This window comes from Pyrgilauda ruficollis, unplaced genomic scaffold (assembly GCF_017590135.1).
Source record: "Pyrgilauda ruficollis isolate IOZ18807 unplaced genomic scaffold, ASM1759013v1 scaffold88, whole genome shotgun sequence".
Taxonomy (NCBI): Eukaryota; Metazoa; Chordata; class Aves; order Passeriformes; family Passeridae; genus Pyrgilauda; species Pyrgilauda ruficollis.
Genome location: NW_024530821.1, coordinates 254295 through 280339, shown reverse-complemented (window position 1 = coordinate 280339; position 26045 = coordinate 254295). Strand labels below are relative to the sequence as shown.

The window sequence follows — 26045 nt, the reverse complement described above, 5'->3', positions numbered from 1 at the left end:
ATAATCAGCATAGAAAATGGATTAATTCCCTGAATTAACACAGGGGAACACAAGATGAGAACCTGAGCATCTCAAAAATTCAAAAACCTCAGAAATCTTGGAACCTTAGCAACTGCTCCAGCCACAGTCAGCAGGAAACACTTTTCCCTTCCTACACAGATTTTTGGAGGGAGATACTGTGCAAATCCTAATCCATATAGAAGTAATATGGAGTATTTTTAATTTACAAATGTTCCAAAAAGTTGCCCAGAGAAGCTGTGGCTGCCCCTGGATCCCCTGGAAGTGTCCAAGGCCAGGTTGGACAGGATTTAGAACAATCTGGGATGGTGGAAGGTGTCCCAGCTCATGGCAGTGGGATGGAATTGGATGGGATTTAAGGTCCCTTCCAAGCTAAACCATTGCAGGATTTTATGGATCTGTGATTCTGTCAATCAGCTGTGGCAGTCTCTCTGTGTAAATTCTGCCCTCTGAGCTTCCTACAACAGCCACATTCCCTGCTCCCTACTCCTCACTGCATGCATACATCAGCCATGCAGAAATACACTAATTAAAGATGACAAAATGAACAGGACTCTACCCTCCTTTTCAGTGGATTACTTCCAAGGAGGTTTAATTTAGTGAATCAAAACAAATTTTCAGCTTTGCCAGCGTTCAGGTACTGGAAGAAGATTTATTTCACAGCACACTTCAGCCCTTGGCAATCACAGCTCAGCTAAATCATCCTGTGTTTATCCTGGACATAATCCATTTGCTCAAGCATTCAAGAGCAAATCAATCCATGAATAAGCTGTAGCAAGCACTAAAACAATACAGAGATTACAACACACATTTGTAAACTCTTAGTCCCCTTCCTGAAATCCATTTGCACCCTAGAATGTCAATACCTTGGTAGAAGAAAAAAAAAAAAGAAAGATTAATTAAGAAACCCAAAAGTTTCACTGAAACACTCGGATTTGGTTGTTAAGAAATGCCAAGCACTGAACAAAAGGAAACCTGCCCACAAACCTGTTTTGCAGTTTCTCTGAGCCAATCTTTGATATCCTCTTCCTTCAGGGAGCAGCCAATGAACACAAGGAAATATTCCTGTTGACTGCTGCAGTCTCTGGGATCATTTCTGGCATCGGGAGGAGTTGGCCCCTCCGGAACAGGCACCAGGCTTAGGGAATTTGCTGCCGTGTTGTGACAGACTTCAATGACTTTATCAGCATCTAACAAGGAGAAGACAGAAGGAAGAGCCTGATAATTGCTAATCTAATCTAACATCAACAATGGTGCAGACAGAATCCAGGACAGAAATACCTTTTTGAACACCCATAAGGTGCAGCGTGATCACAACACCTCAGAGTAATTTGCCCTTACCTGAAAACTTCACTTTGCCCATGATGTGATAAATGTTTCCAGAAAAAGGACTTGGCTTGAGCAACGATTTAATTGCTGTTTGAAACAGAAGATAAACAGATTATCTCAAGTTATTTTTCTTCTCCTTGGTGGAGCTTCTGGTAAAACCTGTGTAACTGATCTCTAATCCACATGCCAGTGCTTCCAAAGGAAAAGCTGCCATGCCCCTTGGAGTCCCACTATATAACAATTATTTTCTCATTCTTTGCCATGGAGTTTGGGAAATAAGGTGTGTTTGGCATAAAAAACTCTCACAGTGTGTATGGGAGGTAAAATCCTCCTCTTTAACACCACTTGGCTGAGCAGAGAAGGAGAGGTTTGACAATATATCTGCTCTAGAGCAGAGTCTGTTTTCTAGGAGCTACAAAGAATTATTTGGCATAAAAAGTAAAAGCTGATGATCACTTATAAAACTGCATTTCAACACTACCAAATACAATGAGACATAAAATAAAAAAGCAAACACAGGAAGTTGTCTCAGTCCTAGAAACCAAAAATTCAATTAGACTTTCATCTGAACAAAAATCATGGGACAATTTTCCAGAGCAGACACTAAGGAACAGAATTTACTGTACTTTTAGGAAGGAAAGCTGAGTTTTCAATTAAAAGTTAACTTCAGCTGTGATTAAATAACTGTGTTACGTCAGTGCCTTCCTTCCCCTCTATCCCTCAGCATCCCAAACTTGGATTTCAATCAAGTCAGGCAAAGTTCACTGGTACCTTTGCATTTGGTGACAAATCGTGTTTTCTCCAGAGGGCGGCTGAACCACACACAGATCTGAACCATGGGAGGGAACACGGGCCCAGCCCCGTATCTGCCCTCGAACCTGGGGACAAAAACAAACCCCTTCAACACACAGAAATCACAGCAGCTTCTGCTGCTCATCCAGCAAAGAACATCTGTTCTTTCAGCACAGGTGAGCCTTGTTCAGAGGAAGGGAAATACAGAGATTTCTTCTCTGTGAAGATGTGCTGCCAACAGCATTAGGTTGGTCAAAGCACTCGGGACTCCTTTTCATGGAGTCATGAAATGGTTTGAGTCAGAATTTAAAAATCATCTCATTCCCACCCTTGCTATGGGCAGGGACACCTTCCCCTAGCCCAGGTTGCTCCAAGCCCTGCTGCTCCAACCTGGCCTGGGACACTTCCAGGGATCCAGGGGCAGCCACAGCTTCTCTGGGCACCCTGTGCCAGGGCCCAGCACCTCACAGGGAAGAATTTTCCCTAACATCTAATCTAAATCTCTCTTCTTTTAGCTTAAAACCCTTCTCCATTGTCCTGTCACCATCCACCCATGTAAAAAGTCATTCTACCCCTTTTTTATAAGCCCTCTTTAGGTAATGCTGCAATAAAATCTCCCTGGATGCTTTTGATGCTCTTCCTGCTGCTTTCCTTCTCTTCCACACTACCCAGATCCAATTCTTGCATACTGTCATCAAACAGATTAACAGCTGTCCAAAAGTTTGAAATATTTTCTTTTCCTGCTCTCTCTCTTTGGCTCCATGCAATCCACAAGCAGCTCTGATGATATTAATTCAATATCCTCACCCCAAGCCTTGTGCTTCACTCCAGTAGCTTTACTTGGCTACTTGCATCCAATTCAGAACCAAATTTATTAAGAAAGAGATACAGAGGACTGCAAGGTATGATAAATAAATGATGTCTCCAGCACAGAGCCTGGTCAGCCAGCAATTATGCTGGCTGACAGCTGCAGATTTCTGCCAAAAAGGTGCAGCAGAAAGAATTGCAACAAGATGTGTGAAGAGCCCTGAGCCAGGAGAAATCTCCCTCGGTGTTCAGTGGAAAGTTTGGTGCCACGTGGGTTTGTGCCTGAGCTGTGCCAGGGCTGTCACTGAGGTTCCTGGCTTTTGTGAATAATTGCTCTGCTGATGACCAGACTGACAGAGCAAGTTCATTCCAGTAATGCTGAATAGCTGTCAGGATGAAATTACTCCAGTCATTATTGACCTCACCCATCCCAATCCTTCCCAGTTTATTCCCACAGGGTTCTTGCCTATTCTTCTGGAAAGCAACAGTAATCTTGCCATTGATTTAAATGGTGACCAGAAAGGAGATTTTTCCCCCATAAAAGGGCAGCAATCTTGTATCCACTAAGAATAATCATCAGCTCTCTTAAAAATGATTTACAAAGCTGCTGCCTGTTCCAAATGAGTAGTCTCAGGGAAAAAAAAAAATATAAATGAAGTTAGTGAAACATTTTAATCTTCAAGTTAATTAGAAAAATAGTTTTAATACTTCTCAGTCTAGATACTTGCCAGCCAGGGTACATTAAATATCGAGCTCTCATCATCTGAGGACTTGAAAAACTGCTTTCTGAGAGAATTAGTTCAATATCCTCGTTCCTGTAAAGAGATAAAAATGAAGATTTTTAATTTTCTAAGTTAAATAAAATGGCCACTATCTACTTACATAAAACATAATGTGCTAGTGACAGTAAAATTAAGAGCACTTTTCCTTTAGTATGGCAGTAACAGTAACATAAATCACACTCTGCAAACAAAACACATTTCCTAATCCCTGTATTTATGTGCTCATAAACGTAAAGGGAAAATCCCTTTTGCACGAGAAGCAATTAAGAAAAATCTGCATTTCCTTCCTATAAATCAGCAGAGTAAAAAGAAGAGGACAGAAGTTTCTGAGTGCTTGTGGCCCATGTGCCAAAAGCAATAAATCCTGATGGAAGTTACCTTGTTACAATCCCATTTTCTGCCAGGATGAAGGAAACTCCAGGATTTGCTGCTCGGATCAGGCTCTGCAGCTGCACCAGGAGTGGGTGTCTCTGCTCTGTGGCATGACTTGTGAAAACCACGTTACTCACCAGTCCTGTGGAAGGAAATCAGGGGATAATTTACAGCTCAGGCATGTAAACAGTGACTAATAAACCATTCAGTGATATTCCAACCATTCTTCTCTTATTTTCCTTCCCTCTCACTGCATTCTTTCATTAAAGACAAAAAGAAAATCCACTACAGCAAAAAAGCCAAGCAGAGAATCTTCCATCTAACAGAATCAATTTAGACTCAATCCACTGAATCTATTCATTAAAATAACAAATCCATACAAGAATCAATTTGAGCAGGACTAGTTTAAGAAAAAGAGAACAATAAAGTGTAAAATCTCTTGGTGAATTCAACGTGCAGTAAGACACTGAGCTAAAAATCAGTATTTTGGACACTCAGTTGCCACTTCCAAAAATAAGAGAAGGGTTTAGGGTTATTTTTTGTCTTTAAAGACTCCAAAAGGGTACTCAGACAGCAAGACTGAACTCATGAGGCATCAAAAAGATACCAGAAAACCATCCAGTTAATTTCAGTTGTAGGATCCCTGCTTTCCAATGATACATGATTTGACTTTCAGCCCAGTTCCTCAAAGAAACTGCAGTGTCAACACTTGGTGCCTCCCCAGGATGGCTGTATTGTCCTGGATGTGAGGGATGGAGAGGAAATGGAAAGGAAACGACCTCAAGTTGTGCCAGGGGAGGTTTAGATGAGATATTAGGAAATATTTCTTCATGGAAAGGGTTCTGCCAGGGCAGTGGTGGAGTCCCCATCCCTGGAAGTGTTCAAAGAACACAGGGATGTGGCTCTTGACAGGGGTAATGGGGAACTGGGCAGTGGTGCTGCGTTGATGACTGGATGTGATGGTCTTAGAAGCCTTTTCCAACCTAAACAATTCTGCAATTTTACAATAAATGTTATTTCTTTGCTCAAGATGTGCAGCCCTGCTCTGACACTTTCCTGTGACTACAAGTGGGGTGGAAGGAAGAACAGAGACTCTCCAATATCCACAAACAACAGAGCCAGGATGCATTTCCTCTGCCTCAAACTATTCAAAGCAAAGATGTTAACAACTGATCACACCTGATCTGCTGCCTGCAGTAATTCCTGGTCTTTACACAAGTCTTAAATCACATTAATCCATGCTGCTTTACACACAAATTCCTGCACCAAATATTTCTGGGGCACTTCCATTGCACCACAAACTCCCAGTCACTGCTCTTTGCATCACTGACCCTTCCAAGCCAGAACTTCATTAACAGCACAAGTCTCCATCACTGTATTTCTCTTCTAACCTTGCACAGAAGTTTCTACTCCAATTTCAGGAACATCCATGTCTTCTCCAATACACATTTGCTCTTGGAGGAGGGGGAAAAGGAAAGGACAACAGCAAGCACCCTTTGAAATTTAAGCCACGTGCAGGCTTGAAATTATATCAAGTTTGGGGATATTAATCATGACATTAGGATAAAAATATGAATTATATAATTATACCATGAATAAGATAATAATTCCATCCCTGGAATATTCCAGGCCAGGCTGGATGGGGCTTGAAGCAGCCTGGGATGGTGGAAGGGGGCTGGAATGAGACGAGCTTTGAGGTCTCTTCCAACCCAAACCATTCTGGGATTCCTGAATCACCCACCACCACCCTGTGGCTGTGCCACAGAGCTGCCACTGAGTCCATGTGACAATTGGCAGCACTTGGAATGAGATGAGGTCTCTTCCAACCCAAACCATTCTGGGATTCCTGAATCACCCACCACCACCCTGTGGCTGTGCCACAGAGCTGCCACTGAGTCCATGTGACAATTGGCAGCACCGTGCCTTGGAGAGAATCCACAACTGTCAAGGAGAAGCTGGAAAAGCTCTAAGTTAAAAAAAAAAATATTCAGGGGAAATCAAACCTAGCAAATGGCACAGCTCTGCAGCTCATCTCCTCCTCAGCAGCCTGCTCCTTCTCCATCAATCTCTGCTCTGGGTGTGCCTGCCCAGGGCACTCCCTGCCACTCCTCACTGGAAGCAGGAGAAGCCTGCTCAGAGCTCTGGCTCTGCTCACACCCAGCCATAAATCCTGGAGGTGTTGGGATCACAGGCACCAGTTCATGATCCTGGACTGAGCACAGGGAGTGTAATCGAAAGAAAAACAACTTCCTGAGAAGTGGAAGGTGCCTCCACAGCTTCAGTAATGAACAAATTTAACATTTTCTATTTAAAATGCCACTGCCATCTCTGTTTCTAAGAGATGCATTTTGAAGACCACCCAGTTTTGTTTAAATCTTTATTTATACACTCCTCTAAAGAAAAGAACCCTTGCAGCCTGGGGAATAGCATGTTCAATGGAAGCAGGAAAGGAACAGGAGGGATGGATTAAAAATACATATGCTGTATGAAAATAATGGCTCCTCTTTGCTCCCAAACTTACAATGGGAATATTTAACAATGGTGATGTCTTAATTTGTGTTCTATAGGAAATTGTTTCACAAGGGATGCCAGGGTGCCCTTGGACTAGGAAGGTATCATCTTACAGCTTCTGTGCAAGAAAGAAAGGACAGAAAAAGGAAGAGAAAAGAGACAAAAGGGAATTACAGCACACAGCTGGTGGCAGGAATTTTTGGAGAAGTTTAAGGAAGTATGCACAGGGTACTCCTGGTGGTCATTCTGCTCGAGCTTTGTCAGTTCTCCCCAATCCTCATCTGCCTCTGTCAGTCTTGGGGCTCTCCAAACAGAAATTTTGGAAAATGTCACACTGATAACATGCCCAGAAACCCCTGTGATGCAGAGAAAGGCAGCAGAAGGCAAACCCAACTCCCTCCCCACATTTGGAAGAGAGAAGGAGAAAGCACAGCTCCAAATTAATTAATTCCCACTTGCCTATGGCTGCACTTGGCTTTTCTCACACCCACAAAGTTCTGGTTTCAGATGTGTACAAAGCCCAGTAAAACACTGCTAGAGTTCTGGATACTGAGAATTTCAGACTTTCTGTACTAACAGACACACTTTTCCCAAGAAAACACTATATTAGACCTTAAGCCATAAAGAAAGCTTCCAAAATTAATTAATAACACTAAAATTACAAGTGTATCATTTAGTTAAAAGCATATAATATCACAAAGTAAAAAACCTAAAGAGTTTAGGGTTTTAAAATATAGTAATATATATATATAAAACAAAAGTTTTAGAACAAAAGCTAGTCCTTTTTCTTCACCTTCTTCATAAGTTTGAGTAGTATTTTTTCATTAGACAGAAACGTGTGCATTGCAGACTTCAAGTTATTTAAGTTAATAATTAACTTAAAAGTAAAAACAATTTAAGTATCATTTCTTAATAAGATAGTTTAACCTTAAAAAAACCTTATAACAAAAATTTTGTACCTTATTAGTAAGATACTAAATACATAACCCACTACCTATAAGACTGTAATAGAAATTTTAAAAAGAAACACTAAAGTCTAAACACAAAGTATCATCTCAAGTACCTTCAATCCCAACTTCAACAACAAAAAAAAAAATCCAAAAACCAACACAACACAGTCCTGGCCCATTGGTGACACAGCAAAACAAACAATACTGGGGTGCACAACATTCCACAAATATGAATTAATATCTCTGTGTGAATGTCTCATTAAATCTCGCTGTTGTTGCACCAAAAATGAATTCCCAGGTGTGTGTGAAACCATAATGAATTCTCTCTCAATTGTTCAGAGCAGCTGTCCCTGCCATGGCAGGGGTGGCACTAAAGGCTCTTTAAGGTCCCTTCAACCCAAAACAGTCTGAGATTCCATGAATTATACAGATGTAAATTCTCTGTTACACACATGACACAATTCTGCATCTGTCTGGAAAGTTTAAGTGTGTGCCACATCTCACTTCAAAGCCTACTTTTCCTCCTGAGCCTTTTACACAAAAATTACCCCTTTTTTGGTGAAACAATTTCTTTCCTCTCTCAATTGTTCAGAGCAGCTGTGGCTGCCCCTGGATCCCTGGAAGTGCCCAAAGCCAGGTTGGAAGGGGCTTGGAGCAGCCTGGGACAGGGGGAGGTGTCCCTGCCATGGCAGGGGTGGCACTGAAGGCTCTTTAAGGTCCCTTCAACCCAAAACAGTCTGAGATTCCATGAATTATACAGATGTAAATTCTCTATTACACACATGACACAATTCTGCATCTGTCTGGAAAGTTTAAGTGTGCCACATCTCACTTCAAAGCCTACTTTTCCTCCTGAGCCTTTTACACAAAAATTACCCCTTTTTTGGTGAAACTATTTCTTTCCACAAAGTGACCCCTGGGCCATCTGATGTCACATTCTGTATCACAGAACTGGATGACAACACTTTGCAATGTGCAGAAATTATTCCCTGCCACAAGAACATTCCTCTAACCTCCAGTATTTGTAATTCTTGCAGCATTTTGACTGCAAGAAAATCAACTACTCTTGTCCTGGGTATTTTGCAGTTTCTCCTTCAACAATGACCAATTCTCACCCAATCCAGTCTGTACAAATTCACTCTAAGAAAAACAAAGCTTTGAGTATTTGTTTCATTTATTCTTTCATAAAACAATTTGCACCTTTAATTTCTCTGTAGTCATTAACAATTTTTCATATTCTTAACATTCTCCTGCTCTCTTCAATTTTACCAGTGGCTGTACACATGATAATTTTCCAATTTGGAGCATCAACATTTTTCTCCAAATAAAATACTGATTTATACAACAGCACCCACTTTCTGTCCAGCTTGTTCACAACTTCATTCTTTAAGGTTTCTCTTCATGAAAAAGAGGTGGCAGCACTCTGGCAGCCAAGCAGAGCAATCAGAGTTTTAAGCAGCCACAAGAAGAGCACAGCATCCTACTCTGATTTTCCAACAGCTGCATTTAAATATGAAGACAAAATAAACCCAACCTGGCCTTGAACACCTGGGGCAGGGATTTGAGGGCAGGTGAGGAAGGATCATATCCCATTTATGCCAGCTCCTGCTCTAATTCCCAAGCCTGCCAAGTGCAGCCAGTGACTGATTTCAGGAATAAAACTGAACCCACAGGTGAGGACCAGCCCTGCAGCTGAGCTGCTTTGCTGCAGTGGGAGATGAGCCCTGCAAGGCCACACCAAGAGGAGGATTTGAGGAACAAGGTCACCCCTCATTTTTCCCTTTTTAATAGAGCAGAAGTGAAAGGAAAGCTCCATTTCCTCACACATCCCCAAAGGAGGGTGGAACTCCAGTCCAATCCACTTCACTCCCAGTTACAGTTCAGTGTAAGCAGTTTAATTAATGTCTAATTAATGGTCTTAGGAAACCCATCCTGCAGATGAGGACTTCAAAATGGATCATGCTCCAGATTTTTTTCATTTTCTGCCTATGATGTTTAAGAGAGATTGTCTGTTCTTACCTCCAAGAGTTTATCATGATCCTTTGGCTATGTGTATTAATAGCACAAAATAATAAAATGCAAACAGGTGTTTGTTTGGCCACATGGCTCAGTTATTTGTAATTCTTGCAGCATTCTGACTGCAAGAAAATCAACTACTCTTGTCCTGGGTATTTTGCAGTTTCTCCTTCAACAATGACCAATTCTGTAGAACTCAAAGTCAGGAAAATTGACACATACCTTGTGAACACTGGTCCAAGAACTTGGGAAAAAGAAGCCTAAAAAACCAAAAAGTTCACATATCAAGAATGGATATTATTATTTAAGTCAAACATTTACATTCACTTGGACACTGACAGAGTCTCACAAACCAAACCATTTTCATGCTTCTTTTCCTCAATCCATATAACTACAACATCCTCACAGGTTATGTCTTTCAGGACTTTTCCCCCAAAAATCAAGTTTGTAAATGGTTTTAATTCTCCAACAGATTTTTTTTTCTCCCACCATGCAATTTCTTCTGTACTCTAAGGAGTCAGAAATGCTTCAATGTTATTTTAATTCTTATTTAAACAATAGGAATTTAAAGTTTGCCCTAAAGAATTGTGCCTTTCAAAGAGTGGGAACTTTCCATAGAAAGACTGGATGTACAGAATGCCAATTTCTGCTGCTGTGTCAGACAAGTGACAATTCTTTTCAGGAGCTTTATTATGGACACAAAACCTCAGGAAGAGTATTTTACCTGTTCCCTTCAACTCCCTCTCCCCTGCCCTGGTCTGCTAATTCAGAATGGGGAAAAGCTTCATGCCATGCTCATGGAAGAGCTGGATCTCTACAGGGATGAACTCTGAGGCAGGAAATGGGTTTGATTTTCTTGAGTGCAAGTTTCAAGCCAGACATGAAATCCACTCTGTTCCACTCTCACGGTGAAATCACCAAAGCTTCCCAACTGCAAGGTTTGCCATTGGCACTGTGTGGCTGCTTGGGAAATTCTTATCAGAACAAACTCCAAAGCAAAATATAAATAATCTACAGCACAGGCTGAGCCTCTGCCTTCAATTGCTTCTGCACTTGAGGAGACAAACAGTGTGAAAGGACTGCAGGCTGCTGCTGCTAAACACTACACAGTACCATGACTAGGAACACGTTAGTAAGTTAAAAATAAAACAGAAATGGAACTTGTCTTTCCTAGAATTATGGAAAGAACAAGTTTAAACAGCACTCCAGCATCAATTCACCAATTTCTGATGTAGTCTTTAATATTTATTTGGTATCTTTGTCACAGAGACAAGAAGCAGCAGCAAGGTAAGGTCTATTTATTGACTACTGCAAAGCACAAGCAGCACGTTGGTTAGTGTTTAAGAACAGCCAGGAAATGTCAGGAATGCACTTTTAGAAACTGCTTGGGCAGTTCTCCTCTAAGCTGTGATGCACAGTTTGATCACAAACAGAAGCAGTGCTACCAACTCCAAAAACTCTAACTGCTGGAACTTACTTTCATCAAATCAGCTGCAAGGCATAATTAAAAAATTGGAGTGTTACAATTTTACAGGTAGGTCTGAGAAATTATTTCCATGTTTTGTTGAAGTCTGGAGCACACACATTTACTATGAAACCAAACTATTTGCAAAGGTCAGTGACTTGGCTCTGTGACCATTTCCTCCCCACCCTGGCTCTGCAGTAACCCAGGATATCAGATTTTAACACTTGCAATGCTTTGGCTTCCGTGCTTTGTCATTCTCTTTCCCATTTCAGGGATTGTTTCCCTTCAATTCCATATTTTAAACTTGTAAAGTCTTTTTAAACATCCAAAAGTAGTGGCAGAATGGATAACCCAAACTGAGAAGCACGTTTCCATTTCTAGTCTGACTTACTACAAGATTGCAAAAAAAAGAATTATTCAAGGATAACTGACTGTCCAAATGTTACAAAGCCCTTAACCAGAGGATTTGTACTTAAACAAGCTTTGTTTATTCTTCTAGGAGCTGAACTACTATTGGAGCTGAACTTCTATTGATATTATATATAATTAAATATCCAGTGGAAACCAAGTGCCATCCTGATATACCAAACAGCACTTCCAGGTTCCTCCAAGCTGAATTATTAAGCAATTTTATGGGATTTAAGTGGCTTTTGACCATCACAAATCACTAATTATTACAAAAGTGATACCAAAAATTGCCGTATTTGCTCTTAAACTTGTAAAAATATTTCAAAGCACACCTGTGTTCCATGTAGCAGCTCAGAGGCTCCACACAGGTGTTGACTGCTCCAATGATGAAAGAAGATTTCACATCTGGGTCAGGGTGAGTCTGCAGAGCTTGCACAACATCAATAACATCAGTGTACCTGCAAGAAACCAAAATGAAAAATGGGTTCAGAGAAACAGAACAGTTCCCTACTCAGGAAGAAATCGATGGCTTGGAGGAAAATTGGACTTCCAAAAGAGCTACCAAAAGAGATGGAAACCAGCTCAGAGCTTGGCAAATCCAAACAAATTAAGCAAATCCAGACAAATTAAGCAAATCCAGCAAACAAGCTAACTGGAAGTTACATTAAAAATAAATTATTAACAATCCAGAGAAAAACAGTGTAAACTTTGCACTGAACAGCTGGAAAGTCCAGCCTGCAGAAAGCACAAAAAGCACAATGTAACACAAACATTTTATGCCTAATGCCAAGCAAATTAAGCACAATTTGAGTTAAAAAAAGGAATAAAATAACAGCCTCTCTCACTTATCAGCATCCCAATTTAAATATGTTTCTACCATTAATGTATCCTTTTTTTTATCAGGACTTGAACCACTGTTGCATTTTATCTCTGTATGACATCCAGGCTTTGGTGAACCTGAGTTTTCATTTCAGGTATTTATTTCTCAGCCAGTTACAAACTTTTCTCTACTGTCAGTTATCAGCTGAATGGGATATTTAGAGAACTTCAGCTACTCTAAAGCTGTCTACACCAACACCCACCTACCCATAAAGAATGGAAAACTTTCAATTATCTGTTCCTGAAGCCAGTGCTGCTACCAGAGTATCAGTTATTTTGCCCATCAATGGATTTAACACCATCCCTACTAATTACACAAAAAAATAAATCAATCTGGCTCCAACATGGAAAAAATGATGGTTTTTAACACTATCAGAATGGACCACAACTAAGAAAATGCTGAGCTCCATTTGTTCATCCTCAGTGAGGAGGATGAGCTGGAAATCACTGCAGCCAGGTCAGGGTAGTGCCTCCCTCACACTGGTTTGTGTCACCTTCTAATGATTCAGAAGATGATCCTGGCTCTCAAATGCTACATTTCAGACGGAAATGTCAAACACAGGTGGCTCAGTCTTCACCTTTATCCCACAAGGAAAATGGCATTTATCCAAAACACGTTACTAAGTAAGTCCTTATCACCTGCTCTATCAGGCAACAGGAGATCTTTGACAGTTTGATTTCTGCTGGCAGTTCTGGAGTCAGAATCACAGAACAGTTTGGGTTGGAAGAGACCTTTAAAGGTCATCTTAGTTCAACCTCCTGCAACAACCAGGGACATCTTCACTACCCCAAACTGCTCCAACCCGGCCTTGGACACCTCAGGGATACAGGAGCAGCCACAGCTGCTCTGGGCACGCTGTGCCAGGGCCTGCCCACCCTCACAGCCAGGGATTCCTTCCCAGTATCCCAACCAAATCTCCCCTTTTTCAATCTGAAGCCATTCCCTGTGTCCTGTCCCTCTGTGCCTTGTCCCCAGTCCCTCTCCAGCTCTCTTAGGTCCTGCAAGGCGCTCTGAGCTCTCCCGGGAGCCTTGTGAGCATTCCCAGCTCTCCAAGCCTGGTTCCAGAGCAGAGGGGCTCCAGCCCCTCAGAGCAGTGTTTTTGGTCTCCTCTGGACTGACTCCAACAGCTCCAAGTCCTTGTCCTGCTGGGACCTAAGAGCTGGGGCAGCTCTGCAGGTGAGATCTCACCTGAGCAGGGCACAGGGGCAGAATCCCCCTCCCCTGCTGCCCACACAGGGAGGTTCAGGGCTGTGAGTGCACCCAGCACATGCAAGGAATGCTAAGGACACCTTTTTTACAGGAACAACAAAAACCAACAGCGACAGAAAAGCTGAGTTTGGCCCACACATAAACCAAAATTGCCTTATTCTACACAACAGCTCCAAGAGTTTGGATTCTTTACCCTTGCAGCACCACCAGGAGCCTGTTGCTCTTCCCAGGGTGGTTGGGCTGATGGACTCCAAGGTTCTGCTGGGCCTCCAGGAGCCCGGCCAGGAAGCGCTGGAAGTGGGAGGCGCTGAAACACTGCGGGCTGTCCATGGTCTGCCGATACACAACCCACCTGAGGCACACACAGAGAGCAAAGGCCATCGTCAGCCTGGAGTGACACATACACACGTGAGCAGCGTTTAAGGAGAAAAAGGTTTTTTATTTTGTGTGGTTTTTAGTTTGTATATTCTTATATATTCTTATTAACAAGGTTAAGTCATTAACTACGTCACCATAACTTGTTCTATTCGTTGGTGCAAAGCAATTAGCGTCAATATAATTGGCAAAAGTTTTACAAAAATTTAATAAAGCACGTATACACATCTACTTATGCATGTAGCTTAGCTTACAAAAATGCTCATGTATCTTTTCTAATCTGTTTCCATACTAACAACTTTGTTTTCTTCCTTGATATAAATACACTCAAAAATCATCAATTGTTATTTCTTCTATTAACCCAACTTTACTTACAAGCCAATGACCAAACCCCTCCATAGAACACTTCTGTTTGCTTCCTATTGTCCTAGACTGCCAAGCAATGTGTGTTCTATTTCCATCTCCAGAGCTGGGGCAGTTCTCTTCTGTTCATTGGGCAGTTTTCTTTATCTCTTCCATAACCAATCCTCCCTCCAGGAGATCTCTGCTGTCCATGGGCCATTAATTATTAATTATCTTCTGTCCATGGGCCATTAATTATTAATTATCTTCTGTTCATGGGCCTGTGAGTGTCCCTGCATGGCTGATAAAATTCCATCATCCCACTGGGAGGTGCTCTGCCCAGGGGAGGAGCCAAGCATTCCTACCTGGATACAATCTGAGATTTTTGGGACAGCAGAACAAACTTTCCACTGCATTCCCAGAGGAACAACTGTCTTTTCCACTGGATCTTCAGAGGAAGACTCCACCTTTCTACAGGATCCCTGCTCCAACAGAACCACACCTGACACTCCAGGACTGCAGCCACCATTCCAGCTGAACTGCTACCAACACCCTGACCCACAGGTTGTATTCTGACTCTCTCAGTGGTTTTTCTTTTGTATTATTGCATGTATTTGGGGTTTTTTTTTTTCCCTTTTTCCTAATAAATTATATTTCTGACTTGGAGTCTCTCACTGATTTTGCTTTCAAACCAGAACACCTCTTTTCAAGCAACAGACCAAAATGAAGTTTGACAAGCGCAAAGTTTTCACAGCTCTCGTCATGATCTCATTCCACATGGTCACGTAGGGAAGGGGAATTTATTTGGCTTTCTATCATTTTCAGCATATGCACATTCTTTACATGGCTGCCAAAGGGGGTTGTGGGTGTTTTTTTGTTGCTTTTCAATAAAACTGTGTTCACCAGCTTTTTTCAAAGCTGTACATCATATGAGTAATTCTGATCACTGGCAGTGATGCAGTAAACAAAAATTAGACAAATCTAATTCAAGACTCTTGGCATGAAAATATTTCACTGCAAAAAAGGAAAGTAACAATGACATTTGCAGGAAAACATGAGGAGCTGTGTTATTACACAACCTTCAAAAGTCACCTTACGTGTCTGCCCTATAACAGAATAACAAAACTGCTCTGAATCAACTTGATAAAATCAAGACATTGAGTTAAAAGTAAAAGAACAGTGCAGAACATGGCTAAGATTAAATGCTAAGGTGTTTGTCTAAAAGAATTAAAAGGATAATTTATTTTTTTTTCAGAAGTTCTATCAAGACACAGAATGGCAAATTCCTACAGCAGATTTATCTCATTGCCATACAACAGATGTCCTGAATGTACCTCAAATCAGGCTAAATTAAAAACAATGCTGTGGCAAGGACTGCTAGTACAGTCTTTTCTCAAAAAAAAGAAAAAAAACAAAACAAAACCAGAAAAGCATTTTAGAATCACTACAAATCAATAAATGGAAGCTGTTCACCACATGGAATAGGCAACAAAGAAATCTCCTGTGCTGTTTTTCTGTCTAAATGTATAAATTTAAGGGCAAATCTACCTGGCAGTCTGAAATTAGGTTTAAAAAAACACCAAATGAAACAGTGGTAATTTTTTTTTGCCTTCATGCCAAGCTGTTTTTTGGTGCTCAGTGTAAGCAGAGCTGCACCAACCTGCCATGCTCCTTGGTAAAAGTGACAAGGAAAGAGCAGAGGTCGCTGGAACGGCACCCTGGGAGCCCAGTGATGATGGTGATGATCACCTGCAACACAGGAACAGGGCACAAGGGAAGTCTAAACACAAAATAACCACAGAGATACTGGTGCAGACACCAAAAAGGATGTTTCCTATGATTCATATAGATTTTTCTTTTTTTTTTTTAAGAATCCGCAGTTAAACCAACCTTAAAATCAGATTTTAAAATGCTCCTAAGGGTTTATTAATTGTCAGAATGGTCTCTGAACCAGACCCCAGCAATGTTGCAAGGAAAGATTACGTTCCTGCTGCTTTGACTTTGTTTTCAGCAGATTTCAAAAGCTGGGAAGCTCCCAGGAAATATTTTCTTTGAAAATGCTATTTAAAGCCCACCTTAAACTGGACAATTGTTATTTCCCCTATAGAGAAAGGAGTGTTGTACAGATAATATCAGCAAATGTTAAATATCATGTGCTACCTCTATGCTATTTAAAGGACTTTTATGTTCCAGAGAACAATTCAGTTAAATTATTCAGCAATTCATAAAAAACAAGCTGCTGCTTTAGGGCAAAGTCTCTCAGGACATTAGAGAAAACACTTCACTTAAAGATCTACACCTCATTTTCTGCCTCTACTTCATCAGGCTGAAAGGCCATTTGCACTTCCAAAAGATTGTTTAAATGGAAAAGAATTAAGTATATAACCAGGAAAACAAGACAAAAACTGGTGGTAGTGGAGGAGGAGGCAGAGCATGGCTGAACATGATTAGTATTTTATCACACTACAACAGAACTACTGACAGAATATTCCAAATATTCTATATGAGGGCTAGGAATTATTGTAGAGTTGTTTCCTTACCTTACCACCTTCTGCTTTGCTGTCAGAAATGGTTTCTGACTGTTGGAGAAGGACAGGAAGATGTGCCCTCATCACTGGCTTGGTGCTGACGCTGCTGACTGTGAAGTGCTGCACAAACCTTCCAAAAATAAAAGGTTTACTTCCTTACAATTGACAAAAAAAAAAAAATTCATCCACATAAATAGCTGGGAAATTACTAAAACAAGAGTATGAAAAGGTCAAGCTAGAGAGGAAATAATTCATCTCAGAATAAAAACATCCTAGTGTAAAGAGAGAATTATTTAAGAAACATTTTTAGATGGCTATCACATCTACCAAAACATTTTTGTCTAATTTCTGACAGAATGAATCCCTTGAACACAAAAGTAATTTCTCACCTCTCCAATCCTGGAATGGCAGCAGACAGTTTCAGCTCCCTGCATCTTTCCCCAGAAGCAAAAGACAAGGCATTGAAAAGCTTCTGGACACTGGAATGCCTAAAAGAAGGAAATTAATTAATTAATTAGTTAAAGAAGAAACCTAAAAATTTCTCTTCTTTAAACCACATGGGTATATATGAAATGGTACAAAAAAAAATGGAGTGTTGCACTAAGAATGCACAATTTTAAAAAAATAATTATTATCAAAACCAATAAATAACAGCATTTTTCTGATTGCAGCTTCTGTGTAACTGCACTGCAGTGGCAGGAACTTACAGCCTCTTTTGTTCCTCAGACAGGAATTCTTCTGGGACAACCCTTAAAGATAATCCTGAGTTTGTCTGGTTTTGCCATGCAGAGAAAACCTGGAACAAACCAGATCTATGCATGAGTGTCATTATTTTCCCAAATTTGCTGTGAATTGGTTTTGCTCACCTAAAAAAAAACAGGCACAAGCCATTAAATATTGTACAATAAAGGTTTTGCTGCAAGAGAAGCTGTGGCTGCCCCATGCCTGGAAGTGTCCAAGTGTTGGATGGGGCTTGGAGAAACCTGGGAGAGTTGGAAGGTTCCCTCCCCATGGCAGAGGGTTGGAATGAGATGTGCCTTGAGATCTCTTTCAATTTTAGAATTCAAATCCACTGATCAGATTTTGCAACCTTTTCTTTGGCTAGCCTGGAAGTGCTTTAGGAATTTACTGAAACGGCCTCGTTTTCCCTGATAGAAATGTTGGTGTTTATAGCCCAAGTGCTCTAGAGCAGGAACTGAATTAATTCAAGTCTCTTTGAAGCACTGCTGTAATTTTCATGAGGTGAGATTGCAGCAATCATTACTTGAAATTGAAGAAAAACTCTGCTCCCTCCCAAAAGAAAAGGAAACCCTTCGTTTCTCCAGGGAATGTTTTGGCTCCCATCCAATTGCTCCAGCCAAGACACATTAATCTGAATGGCACTGGGAACCTAGAAATCAGATTCAGATGAATCACAAAGTCCTGTCAGTGTTTGGAATTTCCCTTCTTTTCATAAGTAAAGGCAACAGCCATTGTCATTTTTCACAATAACTGTCTGCAAGACAAAACAACTGGGGGGGACACGACTGCTTTCCATTAAAAACTCAGCATCCCAAACACAAGGGTAGGAGATAAAAACCATCAAAATAAAATATACTTTTGATATTAACAAAGGCAATATTGCTCATGCAGAAGGATCCACACAACTCAAGAAACAACCACTTCAAAACACACAGAAGAGACTCAAAGAAATGCCTGGGAGGGATGGAAAAAAGGAATGGGCAAGGGAAATTTGTGTTCTGTAAGAGTCAAAGGGTTGGGGACAAAGTGACAACTGGAATTTCCCTTCTTTTCATAAGTAAAGGCAACAGCCATTGTCATTTTTCACAATAACTGTCTGCAAGACAAAACAACTGGGGGGGACACGACTGCTTTCCATTAAAAACTCAGCATCTCAAACACAAGGGTAGGAGATAAAAACCATCAAAATAAAATATACTTTTGATATTAACAAAGGCAATATTGCTCATGCAGAAGGATCCACACAACTCAAGAAACAACCACTTCAAAACACACAGAAGAGACTCAAAGAAATGCCTGGGAGGGATGGAAAAAAGGAATGGGCAAGGGAAATTTGTGTTCTGTAAGAGTCAAAGGGTTGGGGATAAAGCAAAAATAGGTCAGGCTAACAAGTGTTAGAAATATAGAAATATATCAGGTCCAGAAGAAATATATCAGGCTTTTTTGTATAATTCAAGGAAAGTTTAAAAAAGAGCTGCTATGGCATCAAAGAAAAAAAATGAGAGAAATCAACACATCCCAAAGCCTAAAGAAATTTTCCTCTGGCACCCTTTAGAGTGAGGATGGCAAAGGCATCACCTCATCCTGCACAGCAGATTTCACCTCTGTGGGCTCAACATCTCAGTTTTTAACAAACCCAGATTTGGGTAACAGGGCAGTTGCAATTCCCTAATTCCAGGAGGCTTGGAATAATCAAAGTACAGCTCCAGTGAGTGAGGTATCAAGCCAGATAATTGAGAAGAGTAGAAGCAGCACCTGAATTTTAGTGAATCCTTGTAACCTGTGAGGCACACAGACTTTTAGAAAGAATTTTGGAGGAAATCAAGAAACACCTGAAGGTAAATACTGACAAAACACAATAATATATTTCCATGGTTTACACAATCAGGTGGAGTCAATTTGATGAAGAGTTTTGTTCATGAGAGAACATCCTGAAGACAAAAGATTTGTTTTATCTGCTTGAGCAAAGCAACTGGTGTGGTGCCAAATGAGAAACTTAAACTGCCCAAAATGAACATCAGTGTGGAACTGTTCACCAAAAAAAATTAACTCAAAGGAGGACAGGAATAAATAGCCCTGAGAAAAATCAACAGAAGAAACAAACACCCTACTCTCAGATACTACAAACAGTTTGGATATCTACAGCCAAAAACCAGATCAAAAGAAAAGCATTACAACTATCAGAAGAAAAAAAGAACATTTTATAGGCATAGATTGAAAATAATCTGGTTTTGTTTTATTAGGCCAAATAAAGCAGAAAGAATAGGTCTGAGATTTGTGAGTATCTCGAGGATGTGTTCTGGTAAAGAAAAATAAAACAGATATAGAAGTAGAATTAATAAAATAGGCTGAAAATTCAAATACAAACAAACAACAGATTGCCAACCATTCACAGAGTGGAACAGTGGGAGGAATTTAAACACTTAAGATAAAAGGAGGAGACATTTTATGGGACCATTAATAAGACCAGTGGGGACTACTCACTGAGCTAGGTGGTCTTTTCCAACCCAGTGTGATGAGCACATCCTAAAACCCTTGTGAAGCCCTAAAATCTCCAGGCTCATTTCCTCAAAAGCACTATTGTTACAAAGCTGGGTTTATTAAAAGCCTCTGCAGCACAATGCATGAAGCCAATCTACTTAGGGAATAATACAATGCCATATGGGAGACTGAAAAACTTCAACTGCACTTCCCCAAGGATCACGATCCAAATGTGTCTGACCACAAAAACACACAATGGAACCTCTGCCACTCCATACAATCCCTGCAGCAAATTAGACACCAGAAATGCAGCTCAGAAAAGGAGATTTTAGAGCCCTGGCTGCCTTCAGAAGGCAAAGTGAAAGCACATGGGAGCATTAAACACAACGAGCAGCACCATCACTGGAAATTCATACAGAAATTTGAGTTTCTCACACATCTTAAACACACAGAGCAATTATGTGGTTTCTCCCCCACCCCAACCAAACTTTTTCCACTTTACCTGTGAATAAAAAGCTTTATAAATCTTTCTTTTGGGGAAAAGTGCAATCATCAGAAAGTTGTTCTGGGTGTGGAATTCAATGGGGAGATGAGGAAGCAGGGAACTTTTGAAGTCTATAAAGAGAGCAGCAACAACGCTGTTGGAATCCTGGAAAAGAAAGAAACAGGACAAGTTAAAATTAATATTTTCTACTTTGCATGGCACAGGGATGGAGCAGCAGGGGTGGAGCACCCCTAAGTTTCCACTCTGCAGCTACTGGAGATATCACAAGCTCAAAACAAAGCATCTGAGTCTGAGTGAAGCACTAAACTTTTGTTTTGGAAACAAAGCTTAAATTTTAATATCTTCTCTTGTCTACACCAAAATCTAGACCCTTCCTCTGCTACTGCTTCAAACAACAAACTTTTTATCTACACCCACATCTCCAACACAGACAGCAGATGAAAAATGAATTCAATGCCACCTAAAAAGGTGACAAGGGAGGCTGAAGCCCTCAGGTTGTGTTTCCCTCAGAAGCACAGAACTCAGGTTCCATTTCTGTTCTGAGAAAACACTGACTTGTTTTTCTTGGGGTATTTTTTAGTTTGTTTTGGAGCTTTTTTTTTTTTTTTTCAGAGTGGTGGGAGATGTCCCATCCCTGGAAGTGCTCAAGGCCAGGCTGGATGAGGCTTGGAGCAACCTGGAAAAGTGGAAGGAGCTCCAAGGCAGGGGGTGGAACAAGATGGTTTTTAGGGTCCCTTCCAACCCAAACCATTCCATGACTGTGGAATCCAGGACAGGATTTTATATACAAATCTGCATGATGCTGAAGTGTTTTATACTCAAGTCCTTTTCACATCAAAGTTTTAGAAAATCAGAACAATTTAGAAGCATGAAGTATTTCTGGGAAATGGGAATTCAATTATGTGGGGATCAAATCAGAATTTTAGTGGCATCCCCTTCACTTTCAATAGAAATGGGCAAAGAACTCACTGTACTCATTGCTGAGAAGAAAAAGCTCAAGTTGGGGAACTGTTACATAAGAATTGGTATCAGCTCAGAGACATTTGCAAACAGAATTTCTCTGCTTTGCTGACTGAGGGATTAATCATAAAAATAATCCTCTCGAAGTCACTGAGGTCACTGAAGAACATACAAAAATATTCTCCTCAAAGAGAACAATTTCTTTTAACAGAAAATGGCTTTTGAAACAGAATCCACAGATCCTGGATTCTGCAGGATGGTTTAGAGATTTCCTGAGAAGTGACTCCAAGGCCAACTCATCCACGCTGCTGTCAGCACGAGAAATGTCCAACAAAATCTGCTCCTGGAAAACATTTTGGGCTCCACAAATTGAAAAAAGCTGAAAAGCAGCAGCAGCAATAATCCCCACGGACACGAGGTTGAAAGGAGCCAGCTCCAAGTTTTACAAGATGTTAATGTCGTTGTGAAATCTAAATATTGCTGGGTAATATTTGTTCCCTTGATGAATGGCCAGAATCTCCCCTGCCCTCCATGCATGAGTCCCAGGGATTTCAGGAGCTCAGGGGCAGCTCAGTGCCCAGCTCCTCACAGCACAGGAGTCTGCAGCACGTGCAGGAGCAGAATTACAGATATTTTCAAGTTAAAAAGAAGAATATCTCACAGGCATCATGCTAAAGCTGCTAAAAAACCTGCATTTTGCATCACTTCAAAGTTTGGTATCTTTTATTTTAATCAGAACATTAAATTCTCCTTTTCCATCAGTATTGCTGCAAGAACTTTTGGAAAGAGCAACCAACGATTCTGCTGCTTCTCCTGTCACTTCTTAACAGTTTCAAAACCCTCCACCCTCATATTCTGCCAAGTCAGTAGAACAATAATACACTCCCTGTCAAGGCTTAGCTTCACACAAAAACCTGGCATCATTTCAAGAACGATGGCCAGGTCCCAGAAATAGCAACTTTTATGAAAGTGAGTGTCTTGACTCAAACAATCACAGGAAGGTCAGTGTTAAAATAGCTTCTTAAACGAGGGGCAATCAATATGATGTCTAAGAAAAGGCAGCTAAGGTAAGACTCTCTGAGCTGCTGTGTTTTCATCTCAATTGAATCACATTTTTATTGTATTTTACTGGTTTCCTGTATTGTGGGATGAAATCACCCAGCACAATGCTGCTGAATAAATGGGGAATACTGTACCTGAACAAAAGGGAAACTAAAGGAAACTTGATTTTTTTTTCTTCCCCAGTGTTTAGGAAACAGTAACCAACACAAATAATCTCTTTTCCACCCTGAAGAAGTGATGGTTAACCCAGTGTTTCTGCCTCAAGGTGGACAGAGCTGTGTTGCCATCATTAACCTCTCAATTGCCACTGAGCCTGAACGCTGCCCTGATGGCCAAGTGACAGATTCAAATATATTTTAATAAAAGGCAACGTTTCACCCTCCAAAACACCCTCTGAACTCTTCTCTGTCCATCCCTTCACACTGTGAGATGTTTGATGAATGTTGTGTTCTGTAATTTTTCTTTTTAACAAAAAGCAGTTTTCACACTGTTAACAGCACATGGCTAACTCCAAAACAAAATTCTCTCCTCCTTATTCACTAATTTTAGTTAATCAGCACCAAAACTGCAGTGATTTGCATCAGTTATTACAGCTGAACAGACACTTAAAGCTAAACTTTGTACCAGGACCCAACAGAATCATTGCTAAAAATTGATGGAAACTTTATGACAGGAGAAATTACAAAATACTCACCCCATCATAGAGAGAAATGGAACTCATGTGGCTCTTGGAAATGGAAATGCTGCCGTGGTGGGGATCACAGAACAGAATTCCATCAGAAAAGAAATGCAGTTTGCCTAGAATTTGAAGGAAAAAGAACTGTATGGGGTATAAAGCAACACTTCAGCTTCTCATGGTGACTGTCTTGTCTTCCTGAGGAAGAAATCTATGTTCCTGCAGGATTCTGTTGTATTTAGCAAGCAGTAAATTTGATATTTATTTTGTTTTTATTAAATAAAAATATTTATTTGGGATAATATTTACAACCATTCAGTCTTTACTGGATCTCATTACCAAGGGCAGGAATCATGACTATGATTGCATCTGAGTTCATCTGACTCCATAGAACTTACCATAAATATTCTGAGGTATTTTTTTTTTAATTAAAAGCAAACAAATCCCATCCTGCCAAATTTCAAACTTCCAGAACTACAAAATTGACAATACAAGAACTTAAGAAAAGACTGCATCCAAAACAATTGAAAATTTAAATATTGTAACAAACTGAAGTGCAAAAATGTTTAAGTGGAAAATTTAAACACTAAGTTTGAATTAAACTTAAAAAAATTAAAGTTGCCTTTTAAATTAAAATTTAATTTAATAATTAAAATTTTTGGAGCAACCTGGGCTAGTGGAAAGTGTCCCTGCCCATGGCAAGAGGTTGGGTCTAAATGTTCCTTAAGGTCCTTTCCAGCTCAAACTATTCCATGAATTTTATGCACCTTTTGCACCTCATAGTGCCAGACTACAGGGCTGCAACCTCAGCAGAGCCCAAATTTGAGCACAACAAACTGAGGAACAAAATCAGCTTCACTGTCACATGGCACCTAAAAAAATTTCATGTTCCTTGCAGTGTTTCATAATGTTCTTTATTTATAGCACCCAACTCTCCAGCTCAAGAGTTGGTAAAACACTGAACTGCACAAATTAAAAAAAAAATAAATTAAAAATTAAAAAATAAAAAAAAAAAAATTAAAAAAGGAAAAAAGTTAATTGCTCCTTGGGGGCACACAGAGCCAGTTTTAACAAAGCCAAAAAAAAAAATAAATCCAGAGTTCTCTAGTTATTTACTGAGTGAACAAGTGCCCACAGCACTGCATTGCAAAACAGCTGAACATCACACTCTGCATTAACCTCTTCTCTTTGAAATCTGATCAATTAGAGCCAAAGCAGCTGCCCTTATGTGAGGGTTGCTGTTTAATTGCCTTGCACATCATTATTTATCCTCCACACTCCAGGGCAAAGACAATAAAGCTGAAGGTTCTCCTCTAAAGACTGTCAGCACCAAGCACTTAATGTCAGATATTGAGCACCTCCTGCTGCACATCACAACTGTGACAATAACACCTTCTCTGGATAAAAGATATATATACATATATGGACTAGAAAAGTTTTGTGCCTTAAAAAGAATCTATTAATTCAAGGCACAAGGAGGGAGGGAAATCTAACAGTCCTATCAAATTGTTTTCAATCTTATTCCTGGGATATTCATGTTGTTTAAGTTCTTGAAGGAAAAGGCACCAAAAAAAGAGGAATAATCCAAGGGTGTTGCCAGGGATCTTGTGTCAGAAAGCTGTAACTGGAATGGATCTGAGAAGGACCAAAATCAGGCATTTTTCTGTGCCACAGTGAGCAGCTGAGCTGACAAACTCTGAATTCCTTAAAGAAAATGACAGTGGCAGAAACCTGGAACATGTCAGCTCCAGGAGGAGGCTTTGAGAGGAATATTTGCCTTCTCATGAGCTGGGAGCCCACAGCACTTCTGCAGTGGCCAATCCTTCCAACCTCATGTTTGTAAGACACAGAAAAGGCAGAAAACATCTGGCAGCTCATCTGTCAAGGAAGGCTGTGCATGTTGGGAAGGTGAGCTGTGGGGAAAAGCCTCCTCCCACCTGCCAGGTCTCCAAAGCTCTGCAGGAATTCTCCTTCCAGGACACTCAGGCAGAGCTTGGGGACAAAAAACCAGACATGGAATTAAACACAAGAGAGTTGTGTTTAAGTTGAAGTTGGAAGTTTAAGATGATGGCACAGTTTGGCTCACCAGAGTGTGAATCCCAGAACCTCTCTCTCATGTTTAAAAACAAAACAAAAACCACAAAAACAAGAAAAAACAAGCCAAAAACCAAAAAAAAAAAACCCAACCACATCTCACCTTCTGCAGGCATGGCCTGTGGGTTGCTGGAACAGATATAAACTCCATCACCCCCAGTGAGTAAAGTGCCCAGGAAAGATTTGTCCTCCTAAACAGAAAAAAAACAAACAGCAACATCACAGACTGCATCAAGGACCAATCCAAGCAGGAACATTTTCTCCTGATTTTGCTCCAAGAGAAAATATTTTATTTTCAAACAGCATCAGTCAAGAACTTTGAAAAGAGTTTTATCCTGCATGGATAGAGAAGGAGCAGGGAAAGAGAGCAAGGCAAGAGGATAATTTTTAAAAGCCTTCCCCCCATTTTGGTTTTGCCAGCAGCTATGAAGTTACAAGTTATTGTCACAACCACAAGGCTGAGCTTTTTGTTTTTAGTTTGTCCATCTACTGAGCTAAAAGTATATTACATGAAAATAAATCTATTTATAATGAACATTCCTGGGAACCACAAATTGCACCACAAATGTGAAACTCATGTGATTTAAGATGTTTCTAGATTCCAAACTCTTTTTTTTTTCCTAGTGCTTAGAATGTTTTCCTTTAGACATTAGCATGCTAATTAAGTTAAAAGAAAGTTGCATCGAGTTTTAGGGGCTTTTGGAGACACATGAGCTCCATGAGTAATGTTTAGTGAGACTTC

General features: G+C 40.4%; 1 protein-coding gene across 1 annotated transcript in view; it reads right to left on the bottom strand.

Moving 5' to 3' along the window:
- The window catches only part of DNAAF9 (dynein axonemal assembly factor 9), a 72604-nt gene that overhangs the window by 8920 nt on the left and 37639 nt on the right, over positions 1–26045 (bottom strand). The window contains exons 20-34 of the mRNA XM_041488149.1: positions 25407–25494; positions 23228–23331; positions 20509–20655; positions 17492–17580; positions 17174–17272; positions 16797–16914; positions 15917–16005; positions 13733–13891; positions 11783–11908; positions 9800–9837; positions 4107–4242; positions 3675–3761; positions 2119–2225; positions 1360–1434; positions 1006–1208 (exon numbers count right to left, since the gene is read on the bottom strand). Of these exons, the coding sequence (XP_041344083.1) occupies positions 1006–1208; positions 1360–1434; positions 2119–2225; positions 3675–3761; positions 4107–4242; positions 9800–9837; positions 11783–11908; positions 13733–13891; positions 15917–16005; positions 16797–16914; positions 17174–17272; positions 17492–17580; positions 20509–20655; positions 23228–23331; positions 25407–25494 (1665 nt within the window). The remainder of the gene's footprint in view (positions 1–1005; positions 1209–1359; positions 1435–2118; positions 2226–3674; positions 3762–4106; positions 4243–9799; positions 9838–11782; positions 11909–13732; positions 13892–15916; positions 16006–16796; positions 16915–17173; positions 17273–17491; positions 17581–20508; positions 20656–23227; positions 23332–25406; positions 25495–26045) is intronic.